This window comes from Pseudophryne corroboree, chromosome 1, assembly GCF_028390025.1.
Source record: "Pseudophryne corroboree isolate aPseCor3 chromosome 1, aPseCor3.hap2, whole genome shotgun sequence".
In the NCBI taxonomy this organism is placed as follows: Eukaryota; Metazoa; Chordata; class Amphibia; order Anura; family Myobatrachidae; genus Pseudophryne; species Pseudophryne corroboree.
The window spans coordinates 1250214050-1250236264 of record NC_086444.1 but is presented as its reverse complement, the minus strand read 5'-3'; the positions used below and the strand labels follow the sequence as shown (position 1 = coordinate 1250236264).

The 22215-nt window shown below is 48.9% G+C and overlaps 1 protein-coding gene across 8 annotated transcripts in view; it reads right to left on the bottom strand.

The window, feature by feature from the left end:
• The window catches only part of LOXL3 (lysyl oxidase like 3), a 208568-nt gene that overhangs the window by 43901 nt on the left and 142452 nt on the right, over nucleotides 1-22215 (bottom strand). For 6 of the 8 annotated variants that reach the window (XM_063925933.1, XM_063925924.1, XM_063925866.1 and 3 more), the window contains one exon: nucleotides 14773-14940. The exons of the other annotated variants lie outside the window; for them this stretch is intronic. In XM_063925933.1, coding sequence (XP_063782003.1) covers nucleotides 14773-14940 — 168 coding nt within the window. The remainder of the gene's footprint in view (nucleotides 1-14772; nucleotides 14941-22215) is intronic. 8 annotated transcript variants of the gene reach the window in all.

The window sequence follows — 22215 nt, the reverse complement described above, 5'->3', positions numbered from 1 at the left end:
GAGAACAGGACCCCACTAGCCCTTTGGGGAGACAGAGGGAGAGTTTGCCAGCACACACCAGAGCGCTATATATATACAGGGATAACCTTATATAAGTGTTACTCCCTGTTATAGCTGCTGTATTTATATATTAGCTGCCAATAGTGCCCCCCTCTCTGTTTTACCCTGTTTCTGTAGTGCAGGACTGCAGGGGAGAGTCAGGGAGCCGTCCTTCCAGCGGAGCTGTGAAAGAAAATGGCGCTTGTGTGCTGAGGAGAAAGGCTCCGCCCCCTTCACGGCGGCCTTTTCTCCCGCTTTTTTCAGGAAACTGGCAGGGGATAAATGCATCCATATAGCCCAGGAGCTATATGTGATGCATTTTTTTTTTTTTAGCCATATAAGGTTTTTATATCGTTTTTATTGCGTCTCAGGGCGCTCCCCCCCAGCGCCCTGCACCCTCAGTGACCGGAGTGTGAAGTGTGCTGAGAGCAATGGCGCACAGCTGCAGTGCTGTGCGCTACCTTATTTGAAGACAGGAACGTCTTCTGCCGCCGCTTTCTCCGGACCTCTTCGCTCTTCTGGCTCTGTAAGGGGGCCGGCGGCGCGGCTCCGGGACCCATCCAGGCTGAACCTGTGATCGTCCCTCTGGAGCTAATGTCCAGTAGCCAAGAAGCCCAATCCACTCTGCAGTCAGGTGAGTTCGCTTCTTCTCCCCTTAGTCCCACGATGCAGTGAGCCTGTTGCCAGCAGGACTCACTGAAAATAAAAAACCTATTTAAACTTTTACTTCTAAGCAGCTCAGGAGAGCCACCTAGTGTGCACCCTTCTCGTTCGGGCACAAAAATCTAACTGAGGCTTGGAGGAGGGTCATGGGGGGAGGAGCCAGTGCACACCAGCTAGTCTAAAGCTTTTACTTTTTGTGCCCAGTCTCCTGCGGAGCCGCTATTCCCCATGGTCCTTACGGAGTTCCCAGCATCCACTAGGACGTCAGAGAAATACATGTACAGACATGTGACAGTCCCTACATACATAAATGAATGTACAGACATGTGACAGTCCCTACATACATAAATACAGACATGTGACAGTCCCTACATACATAAATACATGTACTTCCCACACACTGACATGTGACAGTAACTACATACATAAATACATGTACATACATGTGACAGTTCCTACATACATAAATACATGTACTTCCCACACACAGACATGTGACAGTCCCTACATACATAAATACATGTACTTCCCACACACTGACATGCAACAGTCCATCCATCCATACATACATACACTTCCCACACACTGACGTGTGACAGTCTCTACATACATAAATACAGACATGTGACAGTCCCTACATACATAAATACATGTACTACCCACACACTGACATGTGACAGAAACTACATACATAAATACATGTACAGACATGTGACAGTCCCTACATACATAAATACAGACATGTGACAGTCCCTACATACATAAATACAGACATGTGACAGTCCCTACATACATAAATACATGTACTTCCCACACACTGACATGTGACAGTAACTACATACATAAATACATCTACATACATGTGACAGTTCCTACATACATACATACATACATACATGTACTACCCACACACTGACATGTGACAGTCCCTACATACATACATACATACATACATGTACTACCCACACACTGACATGTGACAGTGCCTACATACATAAAAACATGTACTTGCCATAAGCGCACACACAAACATGACACACATTATTAGGCACACCTGTGCACCTGCAGGTTAATGCAAATATCTAATCAGCCAATGATGTGGCAGCAACTCAATTCATAAGAACATGAAGACATGGTAAAGAGGCTCAGTTTTTGTTCAGACCAAACACCATAATGGAGAAGAAATGTGATAGCATACCGCACCTGCAGTGCAGCATGGTGTTCCCAATTACTGACTTTTCTGGCTAGCTAACAACTCTGAATAACCCCCTAAATACCTGTGACCATGGAATGATAGCTGGGGCCAGACTGGGTTGTGTGAGATTTGCAGAAACTACAGATCTCCTGGGATATATATCGCTGCCCCTGTGTATAACGCCCACATGTATATACCGATGCGCCTGTGTATAGCGCCCACATGTATATACCGCTGTACCTGTGTATAATGCCCACATGTATATACCGCTGCACCTGTGTATAATGCCCACATGTATATACCGCTGCACCTGTGTATAATGCCCACATGTATATACCGCTGCACCTGTGTATAATGTACACATGTATACACCGCTGCACCTGTGTATAATGCCCACATGTATATACTGCTGCACCTATGTATAATGCCCACATGTCTATACTGCTGCACCTGTGTATAACGCCCACATGTATATACCGCTGCACCTGTGTATAACGCCCACATGTATATACCGCTGCACCTGTGTATAATGCCCACATGTATATACTGCTGCACCTGTGTATAATGCCCACATGTATATACTGCTGCACTTGTGTATAATGCCCACATGTATATACTGCTGCACTTGTGTATAATGCCCACATGTATATACTGCTGCACTTGTGTATAATGCCCACATGTATATACTGCTGCACCTGTGTATAATGCCCACATGTATATACTGCTGCAACTGTGTATAATGCCCACATGTATATACTGCTGCACTTGTGTATAATGCCCACATGTATATACCGCTGCACCTGTGTATAATACCCACATGTATATACTGCTGCACCTGTGTATAATACCCACATGTATATACCGCTGCACCTGTGTATAATGCTCACATGTATGTACTGCTGCACCTGTGTATAATGCCCACATGTATATACTGCTGCACCTGTGTATAATGCCTACATGTATATACCGCTGCACCTGTGTATAATACCCACATGTATATACTGCTGCACCTGTGTATAATACCCACATGTATATACTGCTGCACTTGTGTATAATGCCCACATGTATATACCGCTGCACCTGTGTATAATACCCACATGTATATACTGCTGCACCTGTGTATAATACCCACATGTATATACCGCTGCACCTGTGTATAATGCTCACATGTATGTACTGCTGCACCTGTGTATAATGCCCACATGTATATACCGCTGCACCTGTGTATAATACCCACATGTATATACCGCTGCACCTGTGTATAATGCTCACATGTATATACTGCTGCACCTGTGTATAATGCCTACATCATGGGTCTTCAACCTGTGGCCCTCCAGCTGCTGCGGAACTACACATCCCACCATGCCCTGCCACAGTTTTGCTATTAAGGCATGGTAAAACTGAGGCAGGGCATGCTGGGATGTGTAGTTCCGCAGCAGCTGGAGGGCCACAGGTTGAAGACCTATGGCCTACATGAACCATTGGGCTCATATATGTGTGAAATCTAGCTCTGATACTAGCCAGTGCCTCCACAGCCACTGACCTCACAACACGTGTTAATGAGAGGTCAGGGGAGTATGGGCCGGCTGGTTTAACGTGAGGGTGAGCATGTGATACAGTAGCAGCATACAGAGGAACATCTCCAAATGCACAAGTAGATAGGCTAGAGCATCGTATACAGAGGACTATCTACGAATGCACAAGTACATGGACATACCTCCCAACATCCGGAGGGTTGAAGCCGGGACTGCCGAAAAGGGGCGTTGCCTGTTGGCAAGGGGGCGTGGTTTTGCGTGAATGCTGTGATCGCGAGCCACGCCTCATTTTGTCACAGTGGGGGCACGCACAGCACTCTGTGAGCTGCCGCCATGCCCCCAGTCCCTCTGGCGCGCTGGAACAGACGCTATGTGATCTCCACCCTCCTAGTGACAGGAAGTGGGTGTGGTTATTGTGCATACTATAAATATGTAGGACTTGGACCACTGTTATTACACCCTGAGGAAGACTCTTTGGAGTTGAAACGCGTTGGTGGACAAGGGAGTAGCTGGGAAAGAGTGTTGTGGCTTGTATTGTCCACGCTTGGTGACCAGGAGAAGGACACCTTATACCCAGGTTACCATCTACCCTTTCCCTGTGATTACCCATAGACCACACCCGGTGTGATGTGATTCCTAATATTCTATGTGCTCGTTTTTATCTCATTGATTATATTGAGGTTTTATGCTACGTGGAGACGCCTGCTGTCTTATGTGTACGAGTCTGACGCCTGCCGTCTTACGTGTACGAGTCTGACGCCTGCCGTCTTACGTGTACGAGTCTGACGCCTGCCGTCTTACGTGTACGAGTCTGACGCCTGCCGTCTTACGTGTACGAGTCTGACGCCTGCCGTCTTACGTGTACGAGTCTGACGCCTGCCGTCTTACGTGTACGAGTCTGACGCCTGCCGTCTTACGTGTACGAGTCTGACGCCTGCCGTCTTACGTGTACGAGTCTGACGCCTGCCGTCTTACGTGTACGAGTCTGACGCCTGCCGTCTTACGTGTACGAGTCTGACGCCTGCCGTCTTACGTGTACGAGTCTGACGCCTGCCGTCTTACGTGTACGAGTCTGATGCCTGCCGTCTTACGCGCACAAGTCTGACGCCTACCGTCTCACGTGTACGAGTCTGACGCCTGCCGTCTTACGTGTACGAGTCTGACGCCTGCCGTCTTACGTGTACGAGTCTGACGCCTGCCGTCTTACGTGTACGAGCCTGATGCCTGCCGTCTTACGTGTACGAGTCTGACGCCTGCCGTCTTACGTGTACGAGTCTGACACCTGCCGTCTTACGTGTACGAGTCTGACACCTGCTGTCTTATGTGTACGAGTCTGACGCCTGCCGTCTTACGTGTACGAGTCTGATGCCTGCCGTCTTACGTGTACGAGTCTGACACCTGCTGTCTTATGTGTACGAGTCTGACGCCTGCCGTCTTACGTGTACGAGTCTGATGCCTGCCGTCTTACGTGTACGAGTCTGACACCTGCTGTCTTATGTGTACGAGTCTGACGCCTGCCGTCTTACGTGTACGAGTCTGACGCCTGCCGTCTTACGTGTATGAGTCTGACGCCTGCTGTCTTATGTGTACGAGTCTGACGCCTGCCGTCTTACGTGTACGAGTCTGATGCCTGCAGTCTTACGTGTACGAGTCTGATGCCTGCCGTCTTACATGTACGAGTCTGATGCCTGCCGTCTTACATGTACGAGTCTGATGCCTGCCGTCTTACGTGTACGAGTCTGATGCCTGCCGTCTTACGTGTACGAGTCTGATGCCTGCCGTCTTACGTGTACGAGTCTGATGCCTGCCGTCTTACGCGCACGAGTCTGATGCCTGCCGTCTTACGCGCACAAGTCTGACGCCTACCGTCTTACGTGTACGAGTCTGACGCCTGCCGTCTTACGTGTACGAGTCTGACGCCTGCCGTCTTACGTGTACCGGTCATCCTGTAACGCCATGTCACACAGCGCACGTCACCTCACACTGGTACCGCGTACCTCGGTGCCCGGCCACTGTCACCAGGTCTCGGTGTATTATAGCACCATTGGGATGTTGGGGAGATTGCGTGATGCGGTCACCATGGACCACACTCTCTGGGGGAAGTCTCTCAGGCCCGTGTGGTTCCCATGCCAGGAATTCAGGCTCTTCCGGAGATAAGCGGATATAATACCCAGCACTAGCCTGGTGCACCGCATAAAGCCGCCACTTCCCCTACGCACCATCCTGACATTGCCCGTCACTGTATGTGCGCCAGCGATGTGGAGGAGAGGCAATGCGGCGATAGCACAGACAGCGTGGAGACAATTACTGAATGAGGCCCAGAGAGTATATACAGGAACTTCCCATGATGCAACAGAGCGCCACATGACTAACCCCGTATACACATACACACAACGTGCACAAGCTCACCGCACAATACAAAAACTATTGTAGTACAATGGAGACGAGATGTATGCAGGGTATGAGGAACATGGTACATGTATGCTGGTTATGAGGAACACGGTACACGTATGCAGGGTATGAGGAACACGGTACATGTATGCAGGGTATGAGGAACACGGTACATGTATGCAGGATATGAGGAACACGGTACATGTATGCAGGATATGAGGAACACGGCACATGTATGCAGGGTATGAGGAACACGGTACATGTATGCAGGGTATGAGGAACACGGTACATGTATGCAGGGTATGAGGAACACGGTACATGTATGCAGGGTATGAGGAACACGGTACATGTAGTATGCAGGGTATGTGGAACACGATATATGTATGCAGAGTATGAGGAACACGGTACACGTATGCAGGATATGAGGAACACGGTACACGTATGCAGGATATGAGGTACACGTATGCAGGGTATGAGGAACACGGTACACGTATGCAGGATATGAGGAACACGGTACATGTAGTATGCAGGGTATGTGGAACACGATACATGTAGTATGCAGGGTATGTGGAACACGATACATGTATGCAGAGTATGAGGAACACGGTACATGTATGCAGGATATGAGGAACACGGTACATGTATGCAGGGTATGAGGAACATGGTACATGTATGCAGGGTATGATGAACACGATACATGTATGCAGGGTATGAGGAAAATGGAACATGTATGCAGGGTATGAGGAACACGGTACACGTATGCAGGGTATGAGGAACATGGTACATGTAGGCAGGGTATGAGGAACATGGTACATGTATGCAGGGTATGAGGAACACGGTACATGTATGCAGGATATGAGGAACACGGTACATGTATGCAGGGTATGAGGAACATCGTACATGTATGCAGGGTATGATGAACACGATACATGTATGCAGGGTATGAGGAAAATGGAACATGTGTGCAGGGTATGAGGAACACGGTACATGTATGCAGGGTATGAGGAACACGGTACATGTATGCAGGGTATGAGGAACATGATACATGTAGGCAGGGTATGAGGAACATGGTACATGTATGCAGGGTATGAGGAAAATGGAACATGTATGCAGGGTATGAGGAACACGGTACATGTATGCAGGGTATGAGGAACATGGTACATGTATGCAGGGTATGAGGAACATGGTACATGTATGCAGGGTATGATGAACACGATACATGTATGCAGGGTATGAGGAAAATGGAACATGTATGCAGGGTATGAGGAGCACTGTACATGTATGCAGGATATGAGGAACATGTATGCTGGTTATGAGGAACATGATCCATGTATGCAGGGTATAAGGAACATGGTACATGTATGCAGGGTATGAGGCACATGATACATGTATGTAATGTATGGGGAACGTGGTACATGTATGTAATGTGTGAAGAACATGGTACATGTACATGTATGCAGGGTATGGGGAACACGATACATGTATACAGGGTATGAGGAACACGGTACATGTATGCAGGATATGAGGAACACGGTACATGTATGCAGGATATGAGGAACACGGTACATGTATGCAGGATATGAGGAACACTGTACATGTATGCAGGGTATGAGGAACACGGTACATGTATGCAGGGTATGAGGAACACGGTACATGTATGCAGGGTATGAGGAACACGGTTCATGTATGCAGGGTATGATGAACACGATACATGTATGCAGGGTATGAGGAACATGGTACATGTATGCAGGGTATGATGAACACGGTACATGTATGCAGGGTATGAGGAAAATGGAACATGTATGCAGGGTATGAGGAACACGGTACATGTATGCAGGGTATGAGGAACATGGTACATGTATGCAGGGTATGAGGAACACGGTACATGTATGCAGGGTATGAGGAACACGGTTCATGTATGCAGGGTATGATGAACACGATACATGTATGCAGGGTATGAGGAACATGGTACATGTATGCAGGGTATGATGAACACGGTACATGTATGCAGGATATGAGGAAAATGAAACATGTATGCAGGGTATGAGGAACACGGTACATGTATGCAGGGTATGAGGAACATGGTACATGTATGCAGGGTATGAGGAAAATGGAACATGTATGCAGGGTATGAGGAACATGGTACATGTATGCAGGGTATAAGGAACACGGTACATGTATGCAGGGTATGAGCAACAAGTATGCTGGTTATGAGGAACATGATCCATGTATGCAGGGTATAAGGAACATGGTACATGTACATGTATGCAGGGTATGAGGAACATGGTACATGTATGCTGGTTATGAGGAACACGGTACATGTATGCAGGGTATGAGGAACACGGTACATGTAGTATGCAGGGTATGTGGAACACGATACATGTAGTATGCAGGGTATGTGGAACACGATACATGTATGCAGAGTATGAGGAACACGGTACATGTATGCAGGATATGAGGAACACGGTACATGTATGCAGGGTATGAGGAAAATGGAACATGTATGCAGGGTATGAGGAACACGGTACACGTATGCAGGGTATGAGGAACATGGTACATGTAGGCAGGGTATGAGGAACATGGTACATGTATGCAGGGTATGAGGAACACGGTACATGTATGCAGGATATGAGGAACACGGTACATGTATGCAGGGTATGAGGAACATCGTACATGTATGCAGGGTATGATGAACACGATACATGTATGCAGGGTATGAGGAAAATGGAACATGTGTGCAGGGTATGAGGAACACGGTACATGTATGCAGGGTATGAGGAACATGGTACATGTATGCAGGGTATGAGGAACATGATACATGTAGGCAGGGTATGAGGAACATGGTACATGTATGCAGGGTATGAGGAAAATGGAACATGTATGCAGGGTATGAGGAACACGGTACATGTATGCAGGGTATGAGGAACATGGTACATGTATGCAGGGTATGAGGAACATGGTACATGTATGCAGGGTATGATGAACACGATACATGTATGCAGGGTATGAGGAAAATGGAACATGTATGCAGGGTATGAGGAGCACTGTACATGTATGCAGGATATGAGGAACATGTATGCTGGTTATGAGGAACATGATCCATGTATGCAGGGTATAAGGAACATGGTACATGTATGCAGGGTATGAGGAACATGGTACATGTATGCTGGTTATGAGGCACATGATACATGTATGTAATGTATGGGGAACGTGGTACATGTATGTAATGTGTGAAGAACATGGTACATGTACATGTATGCAGGGTATGGGGAACACGATACATGTATACAGGGTATGAGGAACACGGTACATGTATGCAGGATATGAGGAACACGGTACATGTATGCAGGATATGAGGAACACGGTACATGTATGCAGGATATGAGGAACACGGTACATGTATGCAGGGTATGAGGAACACGGTACATGTATGCAGGGTATGAGGAACAGGGTACATGTATGCAGGGTTTGTGGAACACGGTACATGTATGCAGGGTATGTGGAACACGGTACATGTATGCAGGATATGAGAACACGGTTCATGTATGCAGGGTATGAGGAACACGGTTCATGTATGCAGGGTATGAGGAACACGGTACATGTATGCAGGGTATGAGGAACACGGTACATGTATGCAGGGTTTGAAGAACACGGTACATGTATGCAGGGTATGAGGAACACGGTACATGTATGCAGGATATGAGGAACACGGTACATGTAGTATTCAGGGTATGTGGAACACGATACATGTATGCAGGGTATGAGGAACATGGTACATGAATGCAGGGTATGAGGAATACAGTACATGTATGCAGGGTATGAGGAACATGGTACATGTATGCAGGGTATGAGGAACATGGTACATGTATGCAGGGTATGATGAACACGATACATGTATGCAGGGTATGAGGAAAATGGAACATGTATGCAGGGTATGAGGAACACGGTACATGTATGCAGGGTATGAGGAACACGGTACATGTATGCAGGGTATGAGGAACATGGTACATGTATGCAGGGTATGAGGAACATGGTACATGTATGCAGGGTATGAGGAAAATGGAACATGTATGCAGGGTATGAGGAACACGGTACATGTATGCAGGATATGAGGAACACGGTACATGTATGCAGGGTATGAGGAACATCGTACATGTATGCAGGGTATGATGAACACGATACATGTATGCAGGGTATGAGGAAAATGGAACATGTGTGCAGGGTATGAGGAACACGGTACATGTATGCAGGGTATGAGGATCATGGTACATGTATGCAGGGTATGAGGAACATGATACATGTAGGCAGGGTATGAGGAACATGGTACATGTATGCAGGGTATGAGGAAAATGGAACATGTATGCAGGGTATGAGGAACACGGTACATGTATGCAGGGTATGAGGAACATGGTACATGTATGCAGGGTATGAGGAACATGGTACATGTATGCAGGGTATGATGAACACGATACATGTATGCAGGGTATGAGGAAAATGGAACATGTATGCAGGGTATGAGGAGCACTGTACATGTATGCAGGATATGAGGAACATGTATGCTGGTTATGAGGAACATGATCCATGTATGCAGGGTATAAGGAACATGGTACATGTATGCAGGGTATGAGGAACATGGTACATGTATGCTGGTTATGAGGCACATGATACATGTATGTAATGTATGGGGAACGTGGTACATGTATGTAATGTGTGAAGAACATGGTACATGTACATGTATGCAGGGTATGGGGAACACGATACATGTATACAGGGTATGAGGAACACGGTACATGTATGCAGGATATGAGGAACACGGTACATGTATGCAGGATATGAGGAACACGGTACATGTATGCAGGATATGAGGAACACGGTACATGTATGCAGGGTATGAGGAACACGGTACATGTATGCAGGGTATGAGGAACAGGGTACATGTATGCAGGGTTTGTGGAACACGGTACATGTATGCAGGATATGAGAACACGGTTCATGTATGCAGGGTATGAGGAACACGGTTCATGTATGCAGGGTATGAGGAACACGGTACATGTATGCAGGGTATGAGGAACACGGTACATGTATGCAGGGTTTGAAGAACACGGTACATGTATGCAGGGTATGAGGAACACGGTACATGTATGCAGGATATGAGGAACACGGTACATGTAGTATTCAGGGTATGTGGAACACGATACATGTATGCAGGGTATGAGGAACATGGTACATGAATGCAGGGTATGAGGAATACAGTACATGTATGCAGGGTATGAGGAACATGGTACATGTATGCAGGGTATGAGGAACATGGTACATGTATGCAGGGTATGATGAACACGATACATGTATGCAGGGTATGAGGAAAATGGAACATGTATGCAGGGTATGAGGAACACGGTACATGTATGCAGGGTATGAGGAACACGGTACATGTATGCAGGGTATGAGGAACATGGTACATGTATGCAGGGTATGAGGAACATGGTACATGTATGCAGGGTATGAGGAAAATGGAACATGTATGCAGGGTATGAGGAACACGGTACTTGTATGCAGGGTATGAGGAACATGGTACATGTATGCAGGGTATGAGGAACATGGTACATGTATGCAGGGTATGAGGAACATGATACATGTAGGCAGGATATGAGGAACATGGTACATGTATGCAGGGTATGAGGAAAATGGAACATGTATGCAGGGTATGAGGAACATAGTACATGTATGCAGGGTATGAGGAACATGGTACATGTATGCAGGGTATGAGGAACACGATACATGTATGCAGGGTATGAGGAAAATGGAACATGTATGCAGGGTATGATGAACACGATACATGTATGCAGGGTATGAGGAACACGGTACATGTATGCAGGGTATGAGGAACATGGTACATGTATGCAGGGTATAAGGAACACGGTACATGTATGCAGGGTATGAGGAACATGTATGCTGGTTATGAGGAACATGATCCATGTATGCAGGGTATAAGGAACATGGTACATGTATGCAGGGTATGAGGAACATGGTACATGTATGCTGGTTATGAGGCACATGATACATGTATGTAATGTATGGGGAACATGGTACATGTATGTAATGTGTGAGGAACATGGTACATGTACATGTATGCAGGGTATGAGGAACACGATACATGTATACAGGGTATGAGGAACACGATACATGTATGCAGGGTATGAGGAACACGGTACATGTATGCAGGGTATGAGGAACATGGTACATGTATGCAGGGTATAAGGAACACGGTACATGTATGCAGGGTATGAGGAACATGTATGCTGGTTATGAGGAACATGATCCATGTATGCAGGGTATAAGGAACATGGTACATGTATGCAGGGTATGAGGAACATGGTACATGTATGCTGGTTATGAGGCACATGATACATGTATGTAATGTATGGGGAACATGGTACATGTATGTAATGTGTGAGGAACATGGTACATGTACATGTATGCAGGGTATGAGGAACACGATACATGTATACAGGGTATGAGGAACACGATACATGTATGCAGGGTATGAGGAACACAGTACATGTATGTAATGTGTGAGGAACATGGTACATGTACATGTATGCAGGGTATGAGGAACACAATACATGTATACAGGGTATGAGGAACATGATACATGTACGCAGGGTATGAGGAACACAGTACATGTATGTAATGTGTGAGGAACATGGTACATGTATGTAATGTATGAGGCACATGGTACATGTATGTATGCAGTACAGGTAAGGATATAACGGAGATGAAACAGAGGAGGACGCAGTTGCGGACATGACTGTGTCTTCATACTAATACTACTGCAGCCGATGTCTTCCTACTGAAACGCTCACCGGCTGCAGCGCTAATTCGTGTGTGTTGTTAAATCACGCCATCAGAGATTGCGCCAGCCCTATGCAGGCGCAGTATCTCCGCCTGAACATGGCCGCCTGCGCAAGTGCCCGCACCTCCCTAACCACTCTCCTCTTACTTCCCAGCAATGGGACGTTCTGCGCCTCCCAGGTGTAACCATCAGATCCGTGGTATCAGCATTGCCCAATGTGTGCTAAATGTGTACAAGGATAAGGGGGACATGGTACATGAGACATATCTTACATGTTATATGAGGAACATGTTACACATATGTAGATATGTAAGGAATGAGAGGAACATGGCACATTAATTCCATGAGGAGTGACTCTGGCTCATCTGTAACCTGGACTGCGTTAGTTCTTCAGCTGCTCTAAATATGTCTGAAGACACTCTGCACTGCTGTTACACATTGCATATTCTTCTACAGACGTACCACGCATGAACCAGGGACCAGGTTATAAGAAAGCAGCAGTGAGATTAGTAACAGCACCAGCGACAGAGGAAACCAAGTATAATCATGGAGGCCTCAACTAGTCTTTCCGCTTATCTACACCATACAGACCCTAATGCCAAACCTGCCCCCGCTCAGTACTGGAGCCAGACCTGACCCTCCCCCTCACTCATTCATGGAGCCAAACCTGACCCTCCCCCTCACTCATTCATGGAGCTGAACCTGACCCTCCCCCTCACTCATTCATAGAACTGAACCTGACCCTCCTCCTCACTCATTCATGGAGCTGAACCTGACCCTCCCCCTCACTCATTCATGGAGCTGAACCTGACCCTCCCCCTCACTCATTCATGGAGCCGAACCTGACCCTCCCCCTCACTCATTCATGGAGCCAAACCTGACCCTTCCCCTCACTCATTCATGGAGCTGAACCTGACCCTCCCCCTCACTCATTCATAGAACTGAACCTGACCCTCCTCCTCACTCATTCATGGAGCTGAACCTGACCCTCCCCCTCACTCATTCATGGAGCCGAACCTGACCCTCCCCCTCACTCATTCATGGAGCTGAACCTGACCCTCCCCCTCACTCATTCATGGAGCTGAACCTGACCACTACCCCTCATTGCTTCATGGAGCTGAATCTGACCTCTCTACCCCTCATTCCTTCATGGAACTGAACCTGACCACTACCCCTCACTCCTTCATGGAGCTGAACCTGACCCTCCCCCTCACTCATTCATGGAGCTGAACCTGACCACTACCCCTCATTCCTTCATGGAGCCGAACCTGACCTCTCTACCCCTCATTTGTTCATGGAGCCAAACCTGACCTCTCTATCCCTCATTCCTTCATGGAGCTGAACCAGACCACTACCCCTCACTCAATCATGGAGCTGAACCTGACCTCTCTACGCCTCACTCCTTCATGGAGCTGAACCTGACCACTACCCCTCACTCCTTCATGGAGCTGAACCTGACCACTACCCCTCATTCCTTCATGGAGCCGAACTTGACCACTACCCCTCATTCCTTCATGGAGCTGAACCTGACCCTCACTCCTTTCATGGAGCTGAACCTGACCACTACCCCTCACTCCTTCATGGAGCTGAACCTGACCACTACCCCTCACTCCTTCATGGAGCTGAACCTGACCACTACCCCTCACTCTTTCATGGGGCTGAACCTGACCACTACCCCTCACTCACCCATTAATTAATCGTACCAAACCTGAAACCTTCGCCCTCACTCATTCATGGGGACAAACCTGACCTCAACCCCTCACTCATTCATGGGGACAAACCTGACCTCAACCCCTCACTCATTCATGGAGCCAATGCAAACCCCTACCCATCACTCAGTCGTGGAGCCAAACCTGACCCCCATCCCCCCTTACTCATCAATGTGCCAGACAAACCACTGGTCATTAATGGAGCCTAACCTGCACCCACCCCCCACACACACACTCATTCATGGAGCCCAGCCTAACACCCCCTCTCTGCCCTCACACATTTATTATTGATTACGGGAAGGCAGAGTGTATAAGGAATGTGTGTACATATATACATGCAGAGAACCCCCACCTTTTCCATACTATGTAATTCAGTAAAATACATACCTGCAGGGCGCTGCTTACAAATCCGAGTCCCAACTGCTGACACACAACTGCAGCCTCCTTGGTTCCCCAGCCATTTCCACAAACCAGTCCCCAGCGCTCTTCTCCTCGGGGCCCCAATAAAACCTCAACCCGCCCCTCATGTGGGGATCGACCCCCTGCCAGCCGTATCTGAGAGGTAAGGAACAAGATCCTTGGTTTCATACACACAATAAAGTGAATGAAATTCTGGTTCATTTCCCGCTTTCCCCGACAACTGTTTAATATAATGGGGACAGGAAGTGATCACATATTCTGCAGTACTTTCTCTGCTGTACTTCCCACTTTCAAAGTTCTTTAAAGAGTCTGGAGAAAGCCTGAAGATGAGGGGTGTGTGGCATTCTATAGGTGGGGTGGATCTCAGGAGAAGTTCTGAAGGTGGGAGTGATCAGGGTTATCTGAGAGGAGGAGAGGAACAGGTCATATAAAGTGTGTCTTGTGACAGGGCACGAGGTGCGACAAGGTCAGAGGTGATACAGAAACAGGTGTGGCAAGGTCAATAGTGTAACAAGGTCAGAGGTGAGACAGAAACAGGTGTGGCAAGGTCAGTAGTGTAACAAGGTCAGAGGTGTGACAAGGTCAGTACTGTTGTTATGTGTTGCCGCTGTGGTTTGCTGCTGGACATCACTGCGGCTCTGCCTGTCTATATTCTGGCTGTCTCCTAGCAACTGGGATGCTAGCTGCAACACGCAGCAGCACACCTGTTTGGAATGCCTCATTTCCTGACTCGAGCCTGATTACTCCTGTGATTGGTCTCTCTCCCTTTTATTAGGGATCCTGGTCAGTTGTCACGAACCTCGGGCAGCGGCGACCGCGCTTGTCCCTGCGGGTGGCCTGGTCTGCCCGGCGCCTCTCTTCCCCTGTCAGTCTCCGGCTTCAGCGGCGGGTCGGCGCTGCTCTCCGGCGGCTTCCCGGAAGCAAGGGCGCCGCCATCACAAGCAAGGGCAAGGAGGCGGAGCAGGTCTGACGTCACCTGCCTGCTCCGCCAATCAGGCTAGGGCGGGGAATTTAAAATCAGATACCAGGCAGAGATCCGATGCCTGAGTATCTTCGTTTCTCCTGTGGAAGCTATGATCCAGAGCTCCCTCGTCCCTGCAAGCATCCTGTGCTTCCAAGCATCCTGTCCCTGCAAGCATCCTGTGCTTCCAAGCATCCTGTCCCTGCAAGCATCCTGTGCTTCCAAGCATCCTGTCCCTGCAAGCATCCTGTGCTTCCAAGCATCCTGTCCCTGCAAGCATCCTGTGCTTCCAAGCATCCTGTGCCTACAAGCAACCTGTGCTTCCAAGCATCCTGTGCCTACAAGCAACCTGTGCTTCCAAGCATCCTGTGCCTACAAGCACCTCCGTGCCTCCAGTTACCTCCGTGCCTCCAAGCACCTCCGTGCCTCCAAGCACCTCGTGCCTCCAAGCACCCCGTGCCTCCAAGCACCTCCGCGCCTCAAAGCACCTCCGTGCCTCCAGTTACCTCCGTGTCTCCAAGCACCTCGTGCCTCCAAGCACCTCGTCCCTCCAAACACCTCGGTGTCTCCAAACACCTCCGTGCCTCCAAGCACCTCCGTGCCTCCAAACACCTCCGTGCCTCCAAGGGTCTCCCAGCACTCCCTGTACTCCCAGTACCTCAGTGCCTTCAATACCACAGTGTCTCCAATATCTCAGTACCCCAGCCTTCATTATTTCTACAAGTCTTGTCTTACAGGAGACCTACAAGAATTCCTCTGGGCCTCCCGCCTGCCGTCTTAGTTCTGCATGAGGAAGACCTACATCCGGCCATCTCTACTACGACCCAGTGGCGGTTCCTCTTCCCGGTCATCGGAAGAAGCCCCGAGTCCACAACACTCCCAAACCAGGTCAGTGATAGTATACTCAGGCCTCATGGACTCGGGGGATCGGAACACGGACTCTAGTGCCATCCAGAACCTGGCTTCTCGAGTGCAAAGTCAGGAAGCAGCACAAGGTCAGGTGATGCAGTACCTCCAGCAGTTGTCCGGGCGTCTGGATCAGATTCAGGCGTCTCTGGCCTCAGTAATTCCGGCTCCTGTTCCAGCAGTCGCACCAGTTGCCGTTGCCAGCAATGTTCAACCATCGGCCGGTGTCACTCCACGCCTTCAGTTGCCTACTCCGTCCCGCTATAATGGGAATCCCAAAAATTGTCGTGGTTTCTTGAACCAGTGCGAGGTACATTTCGAGCTACTTGCACACAACTTTCCTACAGACCGGTCCAAGGTAGCATATATTATTTCTCTGTTGGAAGGTTCTGCTTTGGATTGGGTGTCTCCATTATGGGAACGATCTGATCCCATGGTTTCCAACTACACCAACTTCATCTCGTCCTTTCGAAGGATTTTCGACGAGCCCGGCAGAATGACCACTGCTTCTTCCGATTTGCTCCGTGTTCGGCAGGGCGCCCGTTCCGTGGGCCAGTACGTGGTTCATTTCCAGACCATTGCTTCCGAACTACGCTGGAATAATGATGCCCTGAGAGCTGCCTTCTGGAACGGTCTTTCCGACCGGCTGAAAGACGAGCTGGTTACTAGAGATCTGCCGGATCCATTAGAAGATTTGATTTCCCTTTGCGTCAAGGTGGATCTTCGGATGCAGGAGCGTGGAAGAGAACGTAACCGTTCGGATCGTTCCAGGTTCCGGAATCCTACTCCTAGGCCGGTGGCCTCACCTAGCTCAGATGAGCCCATGCAAATTAACCGCTCCCGACTGTCTCCGGAAGAACGACAGCGTCGTCGTGAGGGTAAACTCTGCCTTTACTGTGGAGCCGCAGATCATTTTCTTAAATCTTGTAAAGTCCGTCCGGGAAACGGGCAGACCTAGCTTGTTCCGGAGGAGTCAAGCTGGGAGTTACGACAAAAGCTTCTCCAACTTCGGACTGCTTGCTTCCAGTAACTCTAGTCTCCAATTCAGTCTCCAGGTCTTGTGAAGCCCTATTGGATTCCGGAGCTGCAGGGAACTTCGTTTCTTCCTTCTGTGCCCAAAGTTTGGGTTTAAAGTTACGGCCTATCGAGCGGCCAATTTCACTGACGGCTATCAACGGGACTAGAATTTCCAAAGGTCTCATAATGTGGCGCACGGGGCCAGTTAAGCTGCGGGTCGGGGCTCTACATCAGGAAGATTTGGAACTCTTGGTAATCCCAGAAATGCCCCATGATCTGGTTCTTGGAATGCCTTGGCTGAAAAGTCATAACCCCCACATCGATTGGAAGTCGTCACAAATTCTGTCCTGGAGTTCCTTTTGTCACACTAATTGTCTTACTCCTGTTTGTCCGCTCCGTGTTACCTCCAAAACGGATGAAGAGCACATTCCGGAGGCATATCAAGGGTACAAGGACGTATTTTCGGAACAAGCTGCTGACCTGTTACCACCTCACAGGCCTTGGGACTGCCCTATTGACCTTGTCCCAGGGAAGACGCCACCTCGTGGTCGCACATATCCTCTGTCTCTTCCCGAGACTCAAGCCATGTCGGAGTATATTAAGTCCAATATGCTCAAGGGATTCATTCGCCCCTCTTCCTCCCCTGCTGGTGCAGGCTTCTTTTTCGTGAAGAAAAAGGACGGGGGGTTGAGACCATGCATCGACTACCGCGGCCTAAACGACATTACTATTAAGAATAAATACCCCTTGCCACTAATCACAGAGTTATTTGATAGGGTTCGTGGTGCCCGCATTTTTTCAAAACTCGACTTGAGAGGAGCTTATAATCTTATACGCATCCGAGAGGGGGATGAATGGAAGACTGCCTTTAATACCCGAGATGGGCATTACGAATACTTGGTGATGCCGTTTGGTCTTAGTAATGCTCCCGCGGTTTTCCAGGGATTCGTCAACGAAATCTTTCGTGATATGCTGTATCAGAGCGTTGTGGTATATCTGGACGACATACTGATTTTTTCCAAGAATCTTGTCGAACACAGGACTCAAGTCAAAGAGGTGCTACACCGTTTACAAGAGAATCATCTCTACGCCAAGCTTTCCAAATGTACCTTTGAAGTAACATCTATTCCGTTCCTCGGTTATGTCATCTCGGGGACGGAGCTTCGCATGGATCCGGAAAAGTTGTCGGCCATTCGTGATTGGACTCAGCCTCTTTCCCTGAAAGCAATACAAAGGTTCCTGGGCTTTGCGAACTACTACAGGAAATTCATTAAAGGTTTCTCCACCATTGTTGCACCCATTACTGCCCTGACGAGAAAGGGTTCTAATCCTAGTTTGTGGCCTCCGGAAGCCATTGTAGCTTTTTCTCGCTTAAAGTTAGCTTTCACGACGGCTCCAGTTCTCCAACAACCAAATTTCGAGGAACCCTTCTTCTTAGAAGTTGATGCATCTTCAGTCGGGGTGGGGGCTGTCCTCTCCCAGCATTCCTCTGATAAGAAATTACATCCGTGTGGCTTCCACTCTCGTAAATTCTCTCCAGCCGAACGAAATTACTCTATTGGAGACCAGGAACTCTTGGCAATCAAATCTGCCTTGGAAGAATGGAGATATCTTCTAGAAGGGGCTAAACATGTGTTTACCATCTACACGGATCACAAGAATTTACTGTACATCAAATCCGCACAATGTTTGAATCCTCGCCAGGCGAGATGGGCACTTTTCTTTTCCCGATTCTCGTTCATTATCAAGTACCGTGCCGGGACTCTCAATATTAAAGCAGATGCGCTTTCCCGTTCACAGGTTCCCACAGACGAGGATGAACCTCCGGAGCGGGGTTTAATTCTGAATCCAGTTTCTGTCTCTGCTGCTTTAACTACTCCAGCTCCTCCTCCTGGAAGAATGTCCGTACCAGCTAGATTCCGCCCAGGAATACTACGGTGGGTCCATAACTCCAAGTTTTCCGGTCATCCCGGCGCTCAGAAGATGTACAAGTTTCTGCAAAGGTCTTACTGGTGGAACACCATGAGGAAGGATGTACAAGATTGCGTTAATTCATGTCCCCAATGTACACAACATAAATCTCCTCGTCTGCCTCCTGCAGGGTTACTTCGTCCTCTGCCTATCCCTGTGAGACCCTGGACTCACATTTCCATGGACTTCATCACTGACTTGCCCTGTTCCAAGGGTTGCAACACCGTTTGGGTTATCGTTGACCGTTTTTCGAAGATGGCACACTTTGTGCCCTTGACTGGTCTTCCGACAGCACCGAAACTGGCTCTATTGTTTATCCGAGAACATTTTCGTTTGCATGGGTTGCCACAAGAGATTGTTTCTGACCGTGGAGTACAGTTCACCGCCAGGTTTTGGAAAGCCCTTTGTTCAACTCTACACATTAAACTTAAGTTTTCGTCGGCTTATCATCCCCAAACAAATGGACAAACGGAACGAGTCAATCAAGATCTAGAGACTTTTCTTCGGTTGTATCTCTCTCCTTCACAGGACAACTGGGTGGAGTTGTTGCCTTGGGCGGAGTTTGCCCATAACCATTTGTTTCATTCTTCCACTGGGGAATCACCATTTTTCGTCAACTACGGGTTCCATCCCCGTGTTCCGGAATTTCCAAGCCTTCCGATAATAGAGGTTCCTGCTGTAGCGTCCACTCTACGACACTTTGGACAAATTTGGAGAAAGGTTCATGCTAATCTTAAGCAGGTTTCTGTTCGGTACAAGTTCTTTGCAGATAAGAAACGGCAAGCCGCACCTCAATATAAAGTTGGGGACAGGGTATGGCTGTCCACACGGAATCTCCGGTTGAAGGTGCCCACCATGAAATTCGCTCCAAGGTTCATCGGTCCTTACCCTGTGCTACAAGTCTTAAATCCTGTGGTCTGTAAACTGGGTTTGCCTGCCCATCTTCGCATACCTAACGCCTTCCATGTTTCTCTACTCCGTCCCCTCATACTGAATCGATTCCACTCAGCACTCCCAAGGCCAACGTCCGTAGTGGCAGAAGCTGGAGCGGAGTTTGAAATCAAAGCTATTCTGGACTCTCGTTATCTTCATAAAAAATTACAGTACTTGGTGGACTGGAAGGGTTATGGACCTGAGGAGAGAAGTTGGATTGGGGCTACTGAAGTAACGGCTCCTCGTCTGATTCGGATCTTCCACTCCAGACATCCGACTAAGCCCGGGAAGTGTCCAGGGGCCACTCCTGGAGGAGGGGGTACTGTCACGAACCTCGGGCAGCGGCGACCGCGCTTGTCCCTGCGGGTGGCCTGGTCTGCCCGGCGCCTCTCTTCCCCTGTCAGTCTCCGGCTTCAGCGGCGGGTCGGCGCTGCTCTCCGGCGGCTTCCCGGAAGCAAGGGCGCCGCCATCACAAGCAAGGGCAAGGAGGCGGAGCAGGTCTGACGTCACCTGCCTGCTCCGCCAATCAGGCTAGGGCGGGGAATTTAAAATCAGATACCAGGCAGAGATCCGATGCCTGAGTATCTTCGTTTCTCCTGTGGAAGCTATGATCCAGAGCTCCCTCGTCCCTGCAAGCATCCTGTGCTTCCAAGCATCCTGTCCCTGCAAGCATCCTGTGCTTCCAAGCATCCTGTCCCTGCAAGCATCCTGTGCTTCCAAGCATCCTGTCCCTGCAAGCATCCTGTGCTTCCAAGCATCCTGTCCCTGCAAGCATCCTGTGCTTCCAAGCATCCTGTGCCTACAAGCAACCTGTGCTTCCAAGCATCCTGTGCCTACAAGCAACCTGTGCTTCCAAGCATCCTGTGCCTACAAGCACCTCCGTGCCTCCAGTTACCTCCGTGCCTCCAAGCACCTCCGTGCCTCCAAGCACCTCGTGCCTCCAAGCACCCCGTGCCTCCAAGCACCTCCGCGCCTCAAAGCACCTCCGTGCCTCCAGTTACCTCCGTGTCTCCAAGCACCTCGTGCCTCCAAGCACCTCGTCCCTCCAAACACCTCGGTGTCTCCAAACACCTCCGTGCCTCCAAGCACCTCCGTGCCTCCAAACACCTCCGTGCCTCCAAGGGTCTCCCAGCACTCCCTGTACTCCCAGTACCTCAGTGCCTTCAATACCACAGTGTCTCCAATATCTCAGTACCCCAGCCTTCATTATTTCTACAAGTCTTGTCTTACAGGAGACCTACAAGAATTCCTCTGGGCCTCCCGCCTGCCGTCTTAGTTCTGCATGAGGAAGACCTACATCCGGCCATCTCTACTACGACCCAGTGGCGGTTCCTCTTCCCGGTCATCGGAAGAAGCCCCGAGTCCACAACACTCCCAAACCAGGTCAGTGATATCAGTTCCACCCTGCCGGTGATATTCCCGAGTTCCTGAACCTAGTGCAGCCTGTCACTTGGTCGCTGTACAGTTCCCAGTCTGCCTCTCTGTTCCTGTCTTTTGCCCTACATTGTGTACCTGCATCCTAGTATCCTGCCTCATTCCTCAGTGTGCTGTCCCTGCCAGTCCTGCACCTGTGCCCTGTACCTGTTATCCTCTGTCCATTCCTGCTCTGTGTCCTTGTCTTG